Source organism: Melopsittacus undulatus, chromosome 1, assembly GCF_012275295.1.
Source record: "Melopsittacus undulatus isolate bMelUnd1 chromosome 1, bMelUnd1.mat.Z, whole genome shotgun sequence".
In the NCBI taxonomy this organism is placed as follows: Eukaryota; Metazoa; Chordata; class Aves; order Psittaciformes; family Psittaculidae; genus Melopsittacus; species Melopsittacus undulatus.
Genome location: NC_047527.1, coordinates 116,943,627 through 116,963,901, shown reverse-complemented (window position 1 = coordinate 116,963,901; position 20,275 = coordinate 116,943,627). Strand labels below are relative to the sequence as shown.

The 20,275-nt window shown below is 35.7% G+C and overlaps 1 protein-coding gene across 1 annotated transcript in view; it reads right to left on the bottom strand.

Annotated features, from left to right (window-relative positions):
- Window positions 1–20,275, bottom strand: part of NEBL (nebulette) — a 90,959-nt gene that overhangs the window by 33,715 nt on the left and 36,969 nt on the right. The window contains exons 11-22 of the mRNA XM_034060521.1: window positions 19,675–19,721; window positions 19,170–19,277; window positions 18,095–18,205; window positions 15,343–15,453; window positions 13,491–13,601; window positions 12,687–12,797; window positions 12,321–12,431; window positions 11,719–11,823; window positions 8,524–8,616; window positions 3,212–3,304; window positions 2,748–2,839; window positions 664–757 (exon numbers count right to left, since the gene is read on the bottom strand). Coding sequence (XP_033916412.1) covers window positions 664–757; window positions 2,748–2,839; window positions 3,212–3,304; window positions 8,524–8,616; window positions 11,719–11,823; window positions 12,321–12,431; window positions 12,687–12,797; window positions 13,491–13,601; window positions 15,343–15,453; window positions 18,095–18,205; window positions 19,170–19,277; window positions 19,675–19,721 — 1,187 coding nt within the window. The remainder of the gene's footprint in view (window positions 1–663; window positions 758–2,747; window positions 2,840–3,211; window positions 3,305–8,523; window positions 8,617–11,718; window positions 11,824–12,320; window positions 12,432–12,686; window positions 12,798–13,490; window positions 13,602–15,342; window positions 15,454–18,094; window positions 18,206–19,169; window positions 19,278–19,674; window positions 19,722–20,275) is intronic.

Sequence of the window (20,275 nt, the reverse complement as noted above, 5' to 3'; positions counted from 1 at the left end):
ATGTTTCAGTGTTGAGGACACAGACAGTAATGCAAATAGTCTGGTCCTTTTCTTCACCGTGCCTGTTGGACTTCTTCCTTGGTCTTTAATAGAACTGTCTACTGCTTCTTACACCATTGTAGTGGCAATAAAGAAAAAGGGGATATAGAGTATGTTTTATCATGAAAACCAAAGAAAATATAGTATTTTATTCTTTACTGTTTACTAATAGGTTCTATTTAGGAATATTCAGCTCTACCATGTCTCAGAGTGGAATGGATGGTTATAAGCTTCTATGTTTTGAATCATTAAAAAAATTCATTTTCACTAAAGATAAATTCTGATTTCCTTTGTTCTTTACTGTAATTTACTACTGCAATCTAGCAACTAAAACCTGGACCAAGAGATGAAGATTCTTGAAAGAAGGGCTGATCTCTTCTGGCTCTCTCCTTGAAAGATAGTGGTGGAACACAACCACTTGCTTTTCCTGCAAAAATAATCAGGCAAGTCTGAATACTTTTGTTGCCTGCATGTATGTGAAATGCACATACTCAAAGGATTTTAAAAAAATTTAATTTGGTGGATGATTCATTTGACACATCAAATCTAAATTGAAAAGCATATCCTTGTTTTATTCCTACAGCAACTGAAAATCTGAATGACAAAAAGACTGAAACAACTTGCCGAGCTGATATTGTCTTGATTCTTCTTGACTCTCTCTATCTCTGGAGTGACACTCACAGCAGTAGCTTTGCCAGGCTGCTCTCTGTAGTGAACCTATTATTTAACAGAATAAAATAGTACACACTATTTCAGCTAAAGCCGTACCACATTGCATTACATTAAAATGTCTGCTTTAAAAGGTCATCCAGGAAACAGCTGAAAAGCTAAAATGTTTTTGAAGTTTATTAAAGCTTATAAACTCAATTTTTGAAGCATAACCTTGAATTCTTTCTTTATAATCTTCTTATTAATGCATTTGTGTGGACATATACACACACATGCACACAATATCTTGACATTTACCTCATTGGTCTTTGGCTGTATAGAGAAATATATTTAGAATGGGACAAGCTACAAATAATGCAGTAAAGTCAAGAAAAGCACATGAAAAACTGAATTTCAGCAATGCCCACTGTAAAAGTATATTTGTCAAGACACAGAGATCCCATAAGGATACCATCCATGTCCTTACTTTTATACTTTATGCAGTGAAAGGTGAGTAAGCATAGTAGGTGCAAAACATCAGACAACTGCCAGTTGAACCTAACTGCCTAAATTTCAACATGGGTTTATTTAAATGTACTGTAGGAATATCCCCTCTATCGCTTTTTAACAAAATAGCTTTGTAGCAATGATGCATTAACCAAATGCACACTCAAGGCAGGATTAGTATCTAAAGTAGATAAAAGACAGGATGTGGCATTGACAGATGACCCTGGCCCCAAATACTGGCAAATCAGTTATGGTAAATATTTAGTAAGTAGAGACTCTTGCATGATTTATGCCAACCCATATAGTTTCATGTAAAATAAGTATTGCTGTACAAACTGTTTGGTTTTGTTTGTTTGGGGTTTTTTTAATAAGCTCTTGGATAACTACACTGATAATTTATGCTCATAATTCTGCTGTGCACTGCAGCATTAATGTACATATTGTTTAAGCAATTGTCTTCCCACACAACACATTTTGTGTCTGTCCACATCAACATATTCCAACTGAAAAATTAACATCTTATAAAAATGATGGTAAGCTATCAAATGGATTAATCTTGTCAACTGACATTTGTAAAGGTAAAATGATTATTCAAGACTTAATGTTTCTAGAAATGTCTGAAGTCAAAGAATCTCCACCCAAAGCTTTTCCAGTGACCTGAAAGAGAATTTAAATTTCCCATTAAATGTGCACAACACAAAAATTGTTGAAAGTTAAACAATGATGTCAGTAGAACTACATTGGCTGGCGTGAATCACTTAAGAAAACAGGATTGTTTGAACAGCATGCATTTTAGGAGAGCTAGATTTATCAACATAAATCCAGAAATAAATAGCAAACACTTAAGTTAGAGGGATGGTATTACTGAAAATTATAACTCTAAATTAATCTGGGGAATGTGTCAGGAATATCCCAGGGAAGCATCATAGCTATTCATAACTCCATGAAATAGGGCTGCTGGTGGCAGTTCTCAATGAGGACCACAGAGGGTCTCTCAAACTCATTAACAGGGTACAACTTCAACAATGAAGGAAGGCAGCAGCCTGCCCCAAAAGTCCTTGTCTTCTTCCCTGCACTCCTGCAAACAGTATGACTTTCTAATGGTTATGTCAGCCACCAAATACTAAATTGGAATAATAATGATAGGAAGGTTACTGAGGAATCAGAAAGAGACAGGAAAGAGAGGTGGAGTTTGAGTGCAGCTGTAGACATTTTTTTTTTACAATGCAAAGCAAAGGAAAAAAAAACCTAGAAAAAGATATTCCTTAAAAACAAAAAAAAATCCATTTAGATTTCCTACAAATATCCAAGACAGAGAAATAACATTTCAAAACATTGCATCCAATTCTCTAATCAAATACATGATGCTTCACATGCCCTTTTCCAAACCAAGCAATGGCTTTTCACAATTGCTTCATAAAAGAGGGTTTTCAAGACATTCCAGTACTGAGCCTGCACCTAAGTAAAGAAAAGGAACAACTTCTGCAGGCAGAAATTTGTACTCATCCTCTGCACCCAAAAATTACATAAGGAATAAACAAGAGCAACTTCCCATGCTGACATTCTCTTGATTCTTCTTGACTCTTTCCATCTCAGGGGTGACACTCACAGGTGTAGCTTTGCAGAGCTGTTCTTTGTACTGAACCTAGGAAACACAGCAGAGAGTATTACACAGGCACTTCTGTGTAATCAAAATACAACACTGTGTTAGACATCATTAAAGAGCACACTGCATTTGGATGGAAAATACCAGTCCTTAATAAATACCTACATCTTTTCACACAATACTTAGTACTCACCCTCTCACAGTTCTATTCCAGACACAGACAAGTGATACTTTCAACAAAAATACTTCACTCTCATTGATGTTAATCAAAGTGCAAGACTAAAGAATTACCATTTTACCATTAACTGATTAAATTAATCTTTGTGGACAAACACCACAGACAGATTCACAGAAGCACAAACAAATTTAATACAGCAAAGAGAAGTGTGTAAGCAATGAAAATGGACACACATTGCTAATATTCTTCTGGTTTTCTTTAACTCTCCTCAGTTCAGGTGGATCAGAAATAGTTGTTGCACGACGAAGTTCTTCCTTGTATTTAATCTGCACAATAAATATTACAGATTATTAGCAATTTTAAGAAGATAAAGATAAGCATTAAAACACAACAAACAGTTTGTAATCTGTCCTTTACACACACTGCACAGATGGACCACATCTATGAACAATATTGACCTGAAAATGAATGGTTATATTTCATTTCTGAAACAGGCTGATAGGGTCTCCAATGCACCTTGTTTGATATAATAAAGCAGAGAGTGCATATAACATGCCTACTATCCTAAAACTCTTACAGAGGGAATATACATCACATGGGACTGTGGTTATCTTCATGACAGTTGGGACCCTGGATATATTACTTGGAGATATACATCATGCTGACTATGACTTGATCTTGCTCTTCTCTTGCTATGGAGTCTACCAGTCCATTTCAGAAACCAGACACTTCACAGATGTCTTCTTAAAAGGGTGGATAACCTCAAATTCTTGTTCATGTTCTCTAAAAACAACACACAGGCATTATCAGAGAAATGCAGATGTTTGGATGGATGATGCCTTCAAAGATGCTGTCAGGTATTTACTGCTCCTTTTGCCACATTCAATCTCTTCTAAACAGCAGTATGTTTAGATATGATAGAATTCCATAATTTGAAAGATGCACGGAACTAGAATTTCTTCAGTTATACACCGTATGTACCAAAACTGGAATTTAATGTAATGAAAAAGAATTGTAAGGTTAGGTGAATATGGTACTAAAGAGAAACACACCATATTTTCTGTTTTCCATATGCTATCCAAAAATCTCATCTTGGACAAATCTATGCATTGTCTTTGTCTTACTGTCTGTTATTAAATACCTGTCCAACATTCAGCACATTGAGCTTCAAATCTTTTATGCCACAGTAAAATTAACAATCCTTTACAGTGATCCAGCATGCTTTCTTTACAACGGTAAAACACAAAATTCACAAAAACGTTCAAAATTGTGGGGGCAGTGATGCATAATAGATGGAAACATTTTTCATTAGAGAGACTCAAGGAAGGAAAAGTACTTAAGAACAAGGGAACAGCATAATGAATTGATTTGTATGGTTTCATGTGGCACACAAAACTTCTGCAGAATACATCTTAAGGCTGTAAAATCAGGAACTCAAAAACTGGAAAACGACACAAGTAACTTGAATGTAACCTTAGTTTTGTCCTTTGTACACATATGCACCATTTACAGCTTTTAATATATTTTATACATTTTCATTCTTTTTCTCTTAAAGTGCTTTATAATCTTCTTTATCTATTATCCAAAGCTGTTTTTCTTCACTCATTACACATAATCAGTGACCCTTAGTGAAGTGACCCTTATTTGTACGCAGCCTGTGACATATTGGTTTGGTTTTTTTCCTTTAGCTGCTCTAAGTTCCTGCTTTGATGACAGAATTACTGATTTCTTCAGGAACTCTTCTTCTATGTGGCTTATTGCTAAAGCATCTGAGATTCTCACACACATTAATTCACTGATTTTGCTGTAAAATGAGGAAAAGGGAATTGTGACAAGGAAAAGTTCTATTTTTACTAGAGAGCACACACAAGTAACAGCTAGTCTGGCTATATAATTGAAAAAAAAAAGAAAAACAAACTATAGGATTACAAAGCACCTGCATTCAATTGGGAATTCTCATTGAACTGTAGTTTGCAAAATGGAAAACCAGAGCAGGTCCACCTCTACGGCAAACGATAAAATCATCTACTTTGGCAATGGATCTTCAGGTCTAGACACAGGGACTTGAATTCCCATTCCTGCTTTTGAGTATTGATTTAGTGACATTAATAATACTCTCTAAAGTTACCTCTTGTGGAGGCAATTTCTCATGATTTAAAAACTATAAATGTACATTCTTCCATGTGCCTTCATCTTAAGTCTCTTGTGGTTTGTTTATACTGACTGCACAAACCCATAACAACAATCATAGTTTGTTACCTCTGTGGATACAGGGGGCTCAGAACTAGATGATCTTAAGGTCCTTTGCAACCCTAAGTATTCTATGATTCTATAATTAAAAAAAGGGAAAACATTTAACCAAGAGTATCTCAGACAGACATTGACAGCAAAGGAGTGGTGAGTCTAAATGACCTTGGATTCTACTTCAGCTCTTCTGGAAGGAAGCACCTATGCACAAGGAGCACATTACCTTTGCCCATCTTTCCCCACATCTGGCCCGTTCACTTCGACCAAGCCATTCTATACTCTCAGTTCCTCATTCCTGGCCTCCCTTTTTCCAAAACTCACTGCACCAAATCTCACTTAGTAGATAATTTCCAACCTTCTTCTCCAGACATGGTACTTCTGGAGAGTGCCAAATTTTTTAACACAGACAAAACAACTTGTTTTTCTCTAAGCTCACACTTGGAAGCTGCTTTGGCTGAAATTTATAAATAAATAAATAAAGCCAAATGAATCCAAAGCACAAACCAGAATGGAAAATTTCAGCCCAGACACTTTAGGACTGGCAGAGGTACTAAACCACTGGAAAAAAAAAAAAAGGCTTTTCAGTAGAGACTATTAGGTAAGCTCAAGAATTGGCAGTGACACTAGTCCTTAAAATGCTTCAAAATGTCCATTGATTCTTAATCAGACCCCAGCTTTGTGGTGTTGACTGACATATCACTGGGGTTTCCTCCTGGACTTCACATATATAAAACCACAATTAGAATCTTCCCCCAAAAGCCTTCTTCCTAGTGCTGTTTCTAGACCTGCCTGTCCCACAGTATAAACAAATTTTCAAAAAACTTGGTATTCATAGCTTCTCAGTTCAGATTCGGTTGCAGTCCATAGGTCTCATGTTTGCTTTTAATGTTTGCTTTTAATCTTGACTCCATTTAGAAAACTGCTTCTTCCAAGTCAGTCATCACAACAGGTGAGATGAGCTCAGCCCTCTTGGCTGCTCTGACCTTGTTTTTCAGGATTTAAAAACAGACTGTTCTGATCTTTGTCTCCTGTATAGGTCATCTGGAAGTATCTCATCACTTTCGGAACATGACGCAATGTCCTTTTTTGCATGGACTGGTTTGTACAGCGTGTGTTATTTTGTTTTGGTGTTCTGGGGGGTTTTGCACTGCAGATGTGCTTCTATTCCACAGTTTCATTTAGTTCAGAACATAGTTTTAAAGCTGTCCAAAGCCCTTCTGGCTAAATTCAAAGCTATGTGTAAAATGTTTAAATCTAATGGAGTCAAAATTGGAGTAACTTACCCTTCCTTTGGGACTCCTGTAAATTACACAATATAATTTCCCTCTTACTGTACAATACATTTTCCCTCTTACTGACATATAATTTAAAACTTTCTTGCACATTGCCTTTAAATTTGGCATTCTACACTTTTAATAATATAATACAAGACTTAAGTAAATTCAAGTACACTATATATAATAAAGTATCTTTTGTAAAATATTAACTCTACACACAGACTAGCAAGGTAAAGGCCATGCTACTTACATCATACCACTAATGCATTTTGCATTTCTCTTCATATGCTTTTGTTCAAGTGTGTTTACTAGCATACTGATCCACTTTTCATACTTCCCTCTTCACTAGTTAGGATTTCTAAACTAGCAAGAGCACTGTACACTATTTTTCCATTTAATTTTGGAAGAACTTCTTTACTGTAAGAGTGACAGAGCACTGGAACAGGTTGCCCAGGGGGGTTGCGGAGTCTCCTACATTGGAGATATTCAAGGCCGCCTGGACAAGTTCCTGTGTGATGTACTCTAGGTTACCCTGCTCTTGCAGGAGGGTTGGACTAGATGATCTTTTGAGGTCCCTTCCAACCCTTGGGATTCTGTGATTCTGTGTATTGAGAAAAAGCATTAGATTAAGACTATTCCTAACAATCCTCTGTGTGCGTTCATGTAACTACTCTCAAAATAAATGACTGTGGTAACCCTAAATCAAATAGGTAGCAGGAGATAAGGGTTTTGTTTCTAGAATGCCAGTATAAAACGGGGGGAGGGGGGAGAGGGGGGGAAGAAGGGAAGAGAACAAAACAACAACCAGATAATTGCATGGGGTGGGGATGGTGGAGCAACCAAAAAAATAAACAAATAAAATGAAGCAAAACAAATAAAAAACAAACAAAAAAAAACCCAAACCCACAAAACATCCTCAAATCAAGAAAACCTACAACTTTGAGCCAGAAACACTAGTTAAGGATTCAGAATGCAAGATAGCTGCACTGAATCTTCAAATTCCACTGTTACTCAAAATGACAAGATCAAAATTTATGGAAAGAGCAGAGAAAACTTGCAAGTTTTTTTTCCAAGTTTTATGGAAATTCCCTTCCTGACCTTATTTTGGTGGGAAATGCAGTATTTACCACTACTCAGTAAGCAAGGAAATTCTAGTCCTCTAAGTGTCCAGAGTCCCTAATTCGGATTGCAATATTTAAACACAATCTAGCGTCACATCCATGTGTTACTTTCAAAACTTATTTTTTTAAAAAGCATCTAATAATCACAGAAGTCATGTCACAAACACAAAAATGCCCCTAGAGAACTCCACACAAAAAATTCCAAAGGAGTGACTAATGCATCTACAAGTGTTTTCTTGCTTGGCAGTCACTTTGCCAAGTTTGACACATATTTATCAGAAGAGCATGTTCTACTTGTAGAAAACGTTCATTTTGATGTTTTATATTTAGTTACCCATTAAAATGCCAAAGACACTGGGCATACATATATAAACAACATCAATTCAGAACCAGTCTCATCAGATCCACAGATCAACTTGACATCAGCATGTAAAGAGGCACCTCCTCACAGAGCTCGAGCCTAGACACAATTTCCCTCTTCTTTGAGTGCAAACTGTACCAACCCCTAGGTGATACACGCAGACCCTACAGAACTTTGCAGATTTTAATTTTTTGTGATATATTTCCATGTTGCTTAATTACAACTGCTGTTCACTGTGACAGATTGGGAAATGCATTTCATGCTTCTCCCTCTTGAAAGACAACACCTTTTCCTCAAATATTTATTTAAAGGTTTTTCTTATTTTTCATTATTCTTTATTTGAAACTCCACCTCTGGACACAGAATAACTAAACTAGAGTGGAGCGCTAACTCTACTAAACTGAAGCTCTATATCCATAATATTACAGTGGAGTAATATTTGAATGAATTGTTAAAGGAAAAGGTAGATTTTTGTAAACAAGATGGGAAAAGATATTTGACCACCATTTGCTCACAGAAGAATAATTAATAACACTTACCGAACTAATATTCTGTTGATTTTTCTTTACTCTTTCAATCTCTGGAGTCTCTTTTACAGCTGTGCCAGCTCCTACTTCCTTCTTATAAAACACCTTCGTTTCCCCAGGAGAAAAAGTAATTATGAGACTGTTAGCAATGTAAGTACAAGTACTCACAAAAAGGCTGGGCAATTTTCCATGGCCCAAATTGGTCTGACTATAAATCTTCTAAGAAAGCAAATACTTTAATTTTTCATAAATGAGACCAATAATCAATAAGAATAATAATAGTGTTTGTTTTGAACTGCAAACCAGATAATCTATTATCATCTTTTAGACTGATCCCAAGCATTTGTAAGTATTTGTAACGATAGTTTTAAGTTTGAAAATAATATAAACATTTAGATCATAATCTATAATACTGTACAAATGCAACTTTATGTTTGTGTAATCTCATTCGTTTCAATGTGATTGAACATATATGTGCACGCAAGATCTGAATTGCTGTTTTAATCTTCAGATCTTAAAATGCTCTGAGAAGTGAACGTACATTATTATTCCTAATTTAACAAGCTAGAAAACTGACATATTCATGACAAAATAATCACAACAGCCAAATCTATAGTCCAAGTCATGCAATTTTTGACTTCTGGGTTTGAGCCAGAAAGCTGAGGACTGCATCTGAAAACAAGGTTCACTTCTGAAAAGATACACATGCTGTTTAGATCATTCTCCTCTCTATTTCAATTGTTTCAGTAAAAGATAAAAAACAGAATGCATCAGTAGAATCAATCATTCAAAATTACTGAAAGAGACAGCAAGTAACTGCTCCACAAATTCCAAATGTGGCTATAATTTAAAAAACCAGTTCATGCTGCAAAACTCCTAAAGAAGTTTTATTTGAATTTCAGTATTTGGTGTCACAGCTGTTGCCACTCCAGTAAGTATTTCCAGGCTGGTAGTGTAAAAAACAAGTCTGATCCTGGAGTTCGTAAAATAAATCTTTACCATTTAGTATTTCTGCCTTTCTGAAACCAAGATTTATTTACCCCTTTTTTTTTTCCTATCAGTGAACCTTAAGCAATAAAGCATCATTCTTGATGCATTTCTCCTACTTCCCTGAAGTCCTCTGTAACCTAGGGTGACTACTACTGCCAAATATTCTAGAGGATAGTGGATTATTTATGCCCATAACTCATTCTTAAATGTTCAGAAAACATTTAACAATTTAGAATTTTGTTTTATCATGTGAGAAGAGAGACAGTTTATGAGTAAGAACTTGAAAATTCTTCTGCACCAACATGTCAGTACAAGGAAGAAAGATTTACATAGTGGACTGAACTAAAATATACTTAAGGAGGCAGTGGTAAAAAATGCTGGAGACAGGAATTTTTCTATGAAAGAGATGACTGTGGAGTAAATATCCTATTGTAAATCATTTGCCAAATGAGCTAGTGAGCTAAGAGCAGCACTGATCTTATCTGGAGAACTAGTCACTTTTTTGTCCCTTAAGGCAAGAAAACACCTGAGACAAAATCCAAAACCCATTAGGGGACATTAATTATTTTATATTGGGGCTGCTCCCAGCTATAACTTAGCTTCGTAAGAAGTAACTTACCTTTATAATCTAAATTGCACAGAATGCTGAAAGATTAAAACACAGAGAAAAAAATGATAATTCAAGAGCAGCTATAAACTGCTTTCCCATATTTGGAGGATCCAGCTCAAAAAAAAGGGTGATCACAAAATAAAGCAATTGCAAATCACTTCAAAGACACAACATTTTTATTTGATATTGTCTACTATACGAACAACAAGGGTAATTGTCATCCTTGGCACTAAAAGCTCAAACTGACCTACACGACTGCAAGCTGTTCAGATGTCTCAAAGGCTTGTCAAAGCTTAATTAAGTAGTGGAAGGTTATTATATGCCCAGTGTCAGTGAGTCTGTGCTGTCAGACGCGCTGACTCATCTGAGGACTTCATCAAAAGCTATCAAAGACTGGAGCAGGGAGGAAAGCAGATCAGTAGAGGCTAGCTTGGATCCCCCTCTGCTACACCAAGTTTCAGCAAAGCATTTTAGGATGCCAGTGATATGAGATACAGTAATAATCACCATCACATTGTACAGCAGAGGACCATTTGAAACCAAGAGGCAACAGATTACAAGAAACAAAAGTGGAGCCAGTGGGCCTGTCAGCAGCTCCTATTAAAAAGATGTAGGTTTCAGCTGGTCTCATCTGAAGGAAGAAAAGGAGCAGGTAAGGCTGGAAGACATTACGGGAGAGACCACTACCTAAAGCAACCTCGAAGACTTTTCTTCTCTCCCTGCAGGCTCTTATTTCCCTAGTGAAGCTGCAGTGACATGGGATAGCTGCAAGTAAACACCTCTGAGAGAAACTAATTGACCTTCTACTCCTGCAGAGTTGGAGAAGCTGAGAATACTTCTAAGTTAAAGAACAACATCTGTGTCAGATAATAAGAAAATATTTAAGTATATTCCTTTGAAATAATTTACTTTATAAGCATTACTTATTCTGCCATAAAACTCAGACACTAACTGGACAGCATTTGGTTCTAGAGGCTATATTTACTCTTCTTCTCTGTTGTATTACAAGCAAAGCCAGAATTACAAGCAGCAGAATTAATGGGTCCAAAAAGGAAGTGGAACTGAATGCATCCCAAACTGGGCAATTTTAGAAAACCAAGCTCATAATTTATATTTAGGGATAAACTGAGACTTAAATCTAGCATAAAATTAAAACAATATATCCAGTATAACATAAAATCATTAGACATAAATATTTATGAAACTTGATCTGTTCCAATTTTATGTTCTGTACATATGATAGGAAACAGATGAAAAATCTTATATGCACAGTAACAAGCCTTACAAATTTTTTGTCCTTTTAAATAAAGCATTTCCTGGGGCTCGATGGAAAAAGAAAAAAACTTCATTTAAAAATAACTGTGACTTGGCAAGGTGGTGTAAGGAGTTTAGCAATTCAAAATAACAGTGTCACACCTAGAAAAACTGGGCTTCTTGTTTTTCACTGAAAGAAATGAGTGATACAGCTTTTGCCAGGAAAATTATGCAAATGGTTCAAAGGATTTTTACTCGTAAGTTCCCTATTTCATGCTGCAGCACAGGAGAGCCTATTTAAACTGAAAAGTGTCTGAAAGGTTGCAAGCAAAGAGAGAAACACTATTACTCACTGAGCTGATGTTTTTCTGAGTACTTCTTATCCTCTCCATTTCTGGAGTGTCTGGGACAGCAGAATAGTTACAGAGCATCTTCTCTGCTTCATCTTTGTACATTTTCTGAAAAATAATTTTAAAATGTCTATTTCCTGCTTTCTTGGAGACTTTCAGAACAGCCAAACTGCAACAAAAGATGCTTATAGCTGATGAGCCTCAACATCCTTTTACAGTAGTTATTTCAACCTCTCTCCTCCATGATACTGTTATTGTTTGTGTGGGACAGATGACACTGTGTCCCACACTGATATATTCTCATATGTGTAATACCTTTTCCCTTCACTGCCAGGATACATATATATATACATATATATATATATAACCTTATTTAGGTAATGCAAAAAGACCTACAAACAGATGTAAACAAATATAATTTACATGACATGACAGGCCTAAATACAAACAAGAATCAGGCAGTAAGATGTTTTACTACATGTAAATTCATTTAATATAAGTACAAAAGCCTCTACAGAGCTAGAAAAGAGGTACTTTGAGCAATGTCTGTCAAGCACTCATTGGTTACACAGAATTAAAACATTCAGTCTTTGAAGTATGCCTACCTGGCTTGCTATTTCTGAAGCCCTTTTGACACGTTGTATTTCAGGAGTATATGGGCCAATTTGCATTCCTTTCCCTATAATTTCAGTCTCCAGATCCTTTTTATATTCTTTCTGAAGAAAAAAGAAAAACAAAACCAAAATCAATCATAACTAATTCTACAGTTATTTGTACATGCTGTCTTCAAAGGTATTTTGATAGTACTGTTCAGATGTTAAATAAATTCTTCAATTTCTTTAACTTAATGTTTCTATTGTGCATAGCTTATTCCTTTTAGCCCAAGTTTGTTCAAGAAGATTTTATGGTTTTAAACATCTCATTATGTTTTACTTCCAAAGTAATCTTAAAGAGATTAATTTTGTACTCACCTGGCTTACTATTTCAGAGGCTTTTTTGGCTCGTTGTATATCAGGGGTATCCGTGCCCACTCCCATTCCCTTTCCTTTAATTTCATTTTCCAAGTCTTTCTTGTATTCTTTCTGAAAAGAATAGCATTGTAAATATGTCAGACAGCCAAATTCTTACATTGTTCCAACTTTAATCTGTGCAATTCCACTGAACAGCATTCTTAAAAGACCAAATAACTTCTGATTCAACAGCACCCACTCTGTAGGATCTATCTATGAGACACCTATGCTATGCTGCTGATCAGTTAAAAAGATCTTTTAATAGACTTCTTCAAATCTGATATAGCCTTTCACATTTATCTGTCTTTGCAGCTTTCACAGCTGCAACCACAGACATACATAAATGAGACTTTCTCCCTCAGCTGCGTTTTGCAGGACTGGGGTCATAAGGCTTTGCTATCTCTCCCATTCTGTGTATTGTTTGGCCCTAACCAAACAAGCAGCTATTTAGACCTAAAAGCAGTAGGGCCCACGGCTACTGAATACAGCCCAGGCCAAGCACAGTTTGTGAGAAACAAGCACAACCTGCAAAAAAAATGACAGAAAGGCCAAAGTTTTGAGAAATCTTAACTTTTCCCGTATGCTGATTATGCAACTTTTTTTTTATAGTGTCAGCTGTGTTCCAGTACATAGCTGAACAGGTTAGGTATTTGGTGAAATTTGTGGTATTGCTACTGCCTAGATTGGTCATTACTTGGAATTCTCAATGGCAATAATCTGTTGCATTCTATCAAATGGAAAGCTTGAACCAGGTATGGTACTGACCATGCTTGCAATTTCAGAAGCTTTCTTGGCTCTTCTTATCTCAGGAGTATCTGGACCTACATCCATGCCCTTCCCTTTAATTTCTGTTTCCAGGTCTTTCTTGTATTGTTTCTGTAAAGACAAAACTTCACACATTATATTCACAGTAGCTAGAGAGTTACAGGTAGATTTTTGCACAAGAGACCCAATTTTAAGATTTAGAGTCAATCAAAAATCTTGAGAGAGTCGAAACTCTCAAGACTCTTGGCAATCTTTTGTCAGGAAACCACAACAAATTACAGGAGGAAAACTTTAGGAGACAGTCACTGAGCATATAAAACTCTACCACTGAGTTTTTAATTAGCTGAGGGGGAAAAGGGAGGAATCAGTCCATACAGCTTGCTACAATTATCCTCTAAAGTAAAATGGAAGTTTAGCTCTGCAGACCATAGTGTAATAAGCTGGAACTTAGTGTCAGTCTAATTGAAACACATTTTACTTTTAAGAAAATATTTTATTTATGAAAGGACTACATGTTAGAAATTTAATACCACACTGAATTGTTTCCAGTGAACTTTCAGAGCAGGAAGTTGTAATTTATTCATTTAATAGGTCTTTCCTGAACTACAGCCATTAGGCAAGTTGCAATACTCATCCATGATTGCTGCTTTTTCCTCACAACATAAATTATAAATAACCAATAATCAGGAAACAAAATGAATATTTCATCTCCATCTTATCCGTTTAAGGATATATTTCTTGTTCATCAGCAAACTATATTAAAATGTAATACAGAAATACTGCATACAATAGTTGTACTTTTTTTTCAATAAAAAATTAATAGATTCTCAGGCAGTTCTTTTTCTGCTACTATAGTAGTAATCACTCTTTTTCTCTTCTATTTTACTTCTGCCTGTGGAAAACAAGGGTGTTTTTTTCCAAAATAAATACATACAACCAAAAAAAATATTCTTACTTTTCTTGTTAATTATTTTTTAGGTACATTAGTTAAAAAAAAGAAGTAAAATATCTTTCTTCTCAACGCAATGGTCTGGTCACTTACAAGAACAAAAAGACTCAATCTTCCATTGCTGTCTCACTCTGATGTGGAAATAAACACAGTAAAACCATTCTCTACTTTGCAAACCACAGTTTTTTGCAAAAAGTATAAGTTAACTTGTGAGAAGACATCATTCATCACTTCCCCTCTGCTAAAGGTGGAATGGCAGGTATTTCTTCCCAGCTGTTTGCATAAAACAGCAAGGAAAAAATAATCCTGGGAGTTAGAGCTATATATTCCTGCATTTCTTTACAGTGATCAGATTGGCCCTATGCATGACATTCCCTCTGGTTCTTATAGCTCAAGAAAATACATTTCTTCAGAAGCAACTCTACTTTTCACAAGTAGAATACTTTGTATGGATAAAAGATCTTCCCAAGATGCCTGGCAGTTATTACCAATATTTATTTTCAGATAGCAGGTACATGATTTCAAAAAACCTCAAAATTATTTCACTGACTTTTCTTTACAAGTTCATTAACAGTCTACTCTTTTTCCATTAAAATATTAATTATAGTATCTTATTAATTAACAAATAAATAGATGGAAAAATGAGCCTAGTTTTAAATGTTCTGTCTACTGACCCCAATATTTCCATTGACCTTTTAATTGCCTGAAAATCTGAAATTTTTGTTTTGTTTTTTTTTTCCCCCACAACTTTTCTATATTCTTAAAGCAAAACAGAAAGAATTCTGGTATCAACACTTACTTATTTTACTGTAGATTATGTAAAACAAAAAAAAGAATATTTTCAGGCAAGTATTACATAGTGAACTTTCTGTGACTTTAGTAAAGTTGACTAGCATAACATACCTCATTTAGTATCTGAGCTGCATTTTTCACTCTAATCAAATCTGGTGTATCTTCAAACACTGTCATTCCTTTTCCTTTCATTCCTTCTTCCAAATCTTTTCTGTACTCTTTCTGAAAAAAAGAGAGATTTCTCCACTTACAATTGTGCACAAGATCTTGAAAAGAAATGCCACTTATTAAATGTCTGAAGGGTCTCTTCGAAACTTCTATGAAATATGAATTAGCAGAAGTACATTCTCCAGAGTTAAAATAGAATTGAAAATTATGAAATGTAAGGGTACAATGTTAAAAAAGTGAAAAGGTTTTAATGTCACCACATTTTTTCCTGTTGCAGTCTTGAAAAATAGTCTTCTCCTATACAGTGCTAGCAGATTGCTTACGGGCCTCAGCTGCCTCTCTATGGACATTTTAACTGCAATAGCATTTGCTTTTACAGACTAATATATGCTGCATAATATATGCAGTTTTTACCTCTGTTCCATTAATGGTATCATAATCAGGATGGATAGCCTGAACACTATACTAGGACCTGTTAAAACCACTACTTGATAAACTGTAATATAGATTCAGAATTCTCTACAGTGGAAAAGCAACAGAATAAGCTGGAACACAGCTGACACTATAAACAAAAAATAAGAAATTAAAAAATTCATTTTTAAGAACTCCATGTTCACCTTCTTGTTTCATGTAATACCTATCTAAGTTTGATTATGAAGCTTCACACAAAAATACTACACTACATCTTTGACTATGAAGAAATACATCATTTTGCTGAATCTCGAAAGAATAATTAAACCTATGTAATCTTTGGGTTTGTTTTTCCTTGAATGTGGATACAAACTCATACGTAATTCATGAAGTTATGCATTAAAATACCACTTCCATTTTCTCATATTCTTCCCCTCTGGCTTACAAGCATAGTTTAGTCTCTAAGTAATGAGTCTTAAAACTTGTGGAGCTAAGAATTAGGGAACATCTTAATGCATGTAGCACTATGGAGGGAAAATACATCAAAATTTTCAGAGATGAACATCTACAACTATGCTTGCACTTACCACTTCTGTGCACATTCAGCATGCAGAAAGATTAACTCAATGAAAAGCAAGTATTTGCATTTTCCCTATTCAGTAAGCATACGAGTCATGTACGTACAGAACAGTACTGCACAAACCATATCTAGCTAGAGACATGTCTACCTGACAGCCAAGCTTATCAGAATAAATGTGGAATAATAAAAAAATATCTGAAAAGAAATATCTGAAAAGAAAATCTTTTCTTTACCCATATGAAAACTAGCATAGACTAGGATAAGTTGTTTAAAGAACAAGGAAAGGAACAAGGTTTAAGGGGTTTTAATTCTAGCATCCTCAATTTGCTTTTCAGAAAAAAAATCAGTTATTAATCCAATAAGTATAAACAAGGTAATGTTGGCTCCCAAATTCATATGAAGTATATACAGCAGCCATTATTTTTCTAACTATGAATTTTTCTGATACATCTACTTCTGCATTTGGTAAAATAGTAAGCCTAATCTACAGAACCATCTAATACTCAAAACCCCTCTTAGCAGCCTTCCAGTATCTGAAGGGGGCCTACAGAGATGCTGGGGAGGGACTATTCATCAGGGACTGTAGTGATAGGACAAGGGGTAATGGGTTGAAACTTAAACAGCAGAGGTTTAGACTTGATATAAGGAAGAAATTTTTTACTGTGAGGGTGGTGAGGTACTGGAATGGGTTGCTCAGGGAGGTCGTGAATGCTCCATCCCTGGCAGTGTTCAAGACCAGGTTGGATGAAGCCTTGGGTGGCATGGTTTAGTGTGAGGTGTCCCTGCCCATGGCAGGGGGGGTGGAACTAGATGATCTTGAGGTCCTTTCCAATCCTAACTATTCTATGATTCTATGAAAACCTAGTATGAAGACAGTTCTGAATTATATAAAACTACTAAAGTTAGAAGGATTCTCAGCTATGGAAAAAAAGTGGTTTAATTTTTAATGCCTCACACAACTGAAGAGCCCTGGACAAATTTCAAAGAAACAGGCATTACAGAAAAACTGCATCTCCCAACAAAATTTTCTTAAAGCAAATTATGTAATAGTATAGCTATATTATGGAATTTTGATCTCCTTTATTTTCACCCATAACGTGTGTGATAGATAATAATTTCAATTAAGTTAGTTAAAAGTGACTATACACAGCTCAAGGCACCTATGTAACCGGAACAGACTATCATAAACCTGAAATAATTACTCAAAAGGAAAAACTGCTATCTGGACACCAACAGAAATCCTCTTTTCCACCCCTTCATCTATCTGGAAAGAAAACTCCAGGTTCTCTCAAAAACTGTATCAAGCATATGTCTTATGCAGCATGCCTGGAAGGAAACTTGAGCTATTTGAGCCTGAGGGAGGAATAAATTCCAGAACTGAAGCCCTCAGAGGGAATGTCCTGCAAACACTCAGTTTTCTATGGAGTCACCTGATTTGTTCATTTAACTCTATTTTTCTGGTTCAGGTATACTAGGCTTTATCATTTTCTTTTGTTCATAAGGAAATCTCAAGAAGTATTATTTTTTACTACAGGACTAATCAGAATATAAAACGACATGCAGTGATTTTCATTCATTAAGTCACTTTTGTATTTAGTTACCAAGTTAACTGTGAGTTTTCAGCACTCAGTAGCTTGTAGCAATGCTGCTTTATTGCTCATTTACAACTTCACAACAACAAAAAAAGTAATAAAAATCCTCTACCTCTTTCAGAAAGTTAGTGACTTGTTTTATATGCAAGAACTCTGGGGTCTTGTCTAAATCCATTGAGGGTTTTCCCTTGATCTCTTCTTCAAAATCTTTGCGATACATTTTCTGTTGAAGCAAAACCAACAATTAGTGGTAGACATATGTGCATTTCCAAGCATATTTCAGAAAGAACACTGCAAACAGACACAGAAATGAGCCCCCGTGCCATAAATTATCACATTAATAAGCAACTTTATAACTCATTACTTAGATTATGTATACAAGACACAAAATTTAGACAAAAATATATACGTATAACATTTCCAAAGAGAACATTTAACCTTGTGTATGAAGAAATGTTTTGCTTCCTAGAGAAAAGAGAAGACAAACGGCACACAAAGTAATGGTTTAAACACAGAAAAGTTTCTACCAAGAGGATGAAATCATCTATTTTTCATGAGACACAGCAAAAAGAATGGTATCAAACTGCAGCAACAAAGACACAGGAAAATGGTCCTTTAGGATGGATGGTGAAGCACTGGATTAGATTGCCTGGGAGGTCACAAAACCTCCATCATCTGAAGTTTTTATTAAAAAGTTAGAAAAAAAATGTCCTGACACAGAACAGCCAGTCCTGTTCCGCAGCCTGGGCACAGCTGTTCCCCCTTGCTGAGCTCCCTAGGGTGAACAGACAGGAGCACATTTCAGTCAAGGTGTGGGGTCAGACTGGCCTGTATGGCTTCACTCACTCCCATCTAAAAAACTCTCCCTCATTAAAGACAGAATTAAAGGCAGAAGGTGAAAAAGTTAGCAGTCTCTGATCTACATGACCTTTTGAGCTTCCTCTCAACTAAATTATGCTACTTACACTTTGCATCTAGTGTTAGAAACTATGCGGCTTTTTGAGAAAAGACATATTGAAGAACTGAGATACAGAATAAGAAAACTACTCAGTACTACTTCTACCATATCCCCAATTTATAAAACCTTTATCATCTGCTTCACCTGTTTTCTTAACCTGAGAACAAGATGTCTGTTAGCTTCTCTGTTGATCTAAATCTTACCAGTTCAAGCACACATTTTTACTAACCTCACTTTGCATCTTTTGAGCTTCCTTTGAAACTTGATACATTGGTGTATCCACAAACTCCAGCATTGATCTGCCTTTAGATTTTTCATAATTCTCTTTGTATTTGACCTAGGAAAATGAAAATAAAGGGTGTTAACAGCTGAGAGAATGTGAGATCTGACTGTATGTTGTGGTGGCAGACAGTCTTAGCCATACTCCTTGGAGGTTTTGAGTTAGAAGACTCCTCCCCAGTTTAACCTGCTGGAGAAATAGACAAGGAAACTTTTTCTGGAGTCATTTATTCCTTTGCTTAAAAATATTAGACCTAAAAATGGTAAACATTGAAGACAGTATGGGTGAGGAGCATCAATCACAATCCTTAAACTAATTGTATGATTTTGGCTGAATGACCTATATCTAGACAGTTGGCAGCTTTTTATTAGGTTCCCCTGTCATGTTTCTATTAAACACCACATTTACTGTAACAACAACAAAATCTGTTTCACAGCCACAGCCCAGAGGTCACTCTTTCAGGCTCAGGAGCATCACTCTGAAATGCACTTTTATTTGTACCTGTGGGAGGGAAAAGGTAATGAAAGCCTTCATAGGGTGCAGTCTTGCACCAATATTCCCCTCACAGCTACCAATGACCATGGCATTAGAGCTAGTAGCAAAATTCCATTGAAGAACACAGGGTTATTACACCCACATGCAATTTTATGCTAACGCACAAAGCAAATATGCTTTGTTTGGAAACCTGGAGAAGAATTCTGAACTCATTCATTCACACTCTTTTGACTAAGACTGGCAAACCTCAAATTAATCAGTGCAGTGTACGACAGAATATTCTACATAAGCCATAAAGGAAAGCAAATATCTACAAATCAAAATGTGATATTCAGAATGAATAATATCATTTTAATTTATTTGTCTCTACAAAAATAATGCTGTCTGTATTTGAGAACAGTAATCAGACTCACTTTCCCTGTCAGGCTTCTACACTAGGTTTGGGTCCTGGAAAAATAAGCTCCTCTCTCCTTATGGTGCTTCTGATTGAATATGCAATGTACATCACTGTAATCTGTCATGCATGTTTGTGCCTGATTTAATCACTGTTAGAATGCTGC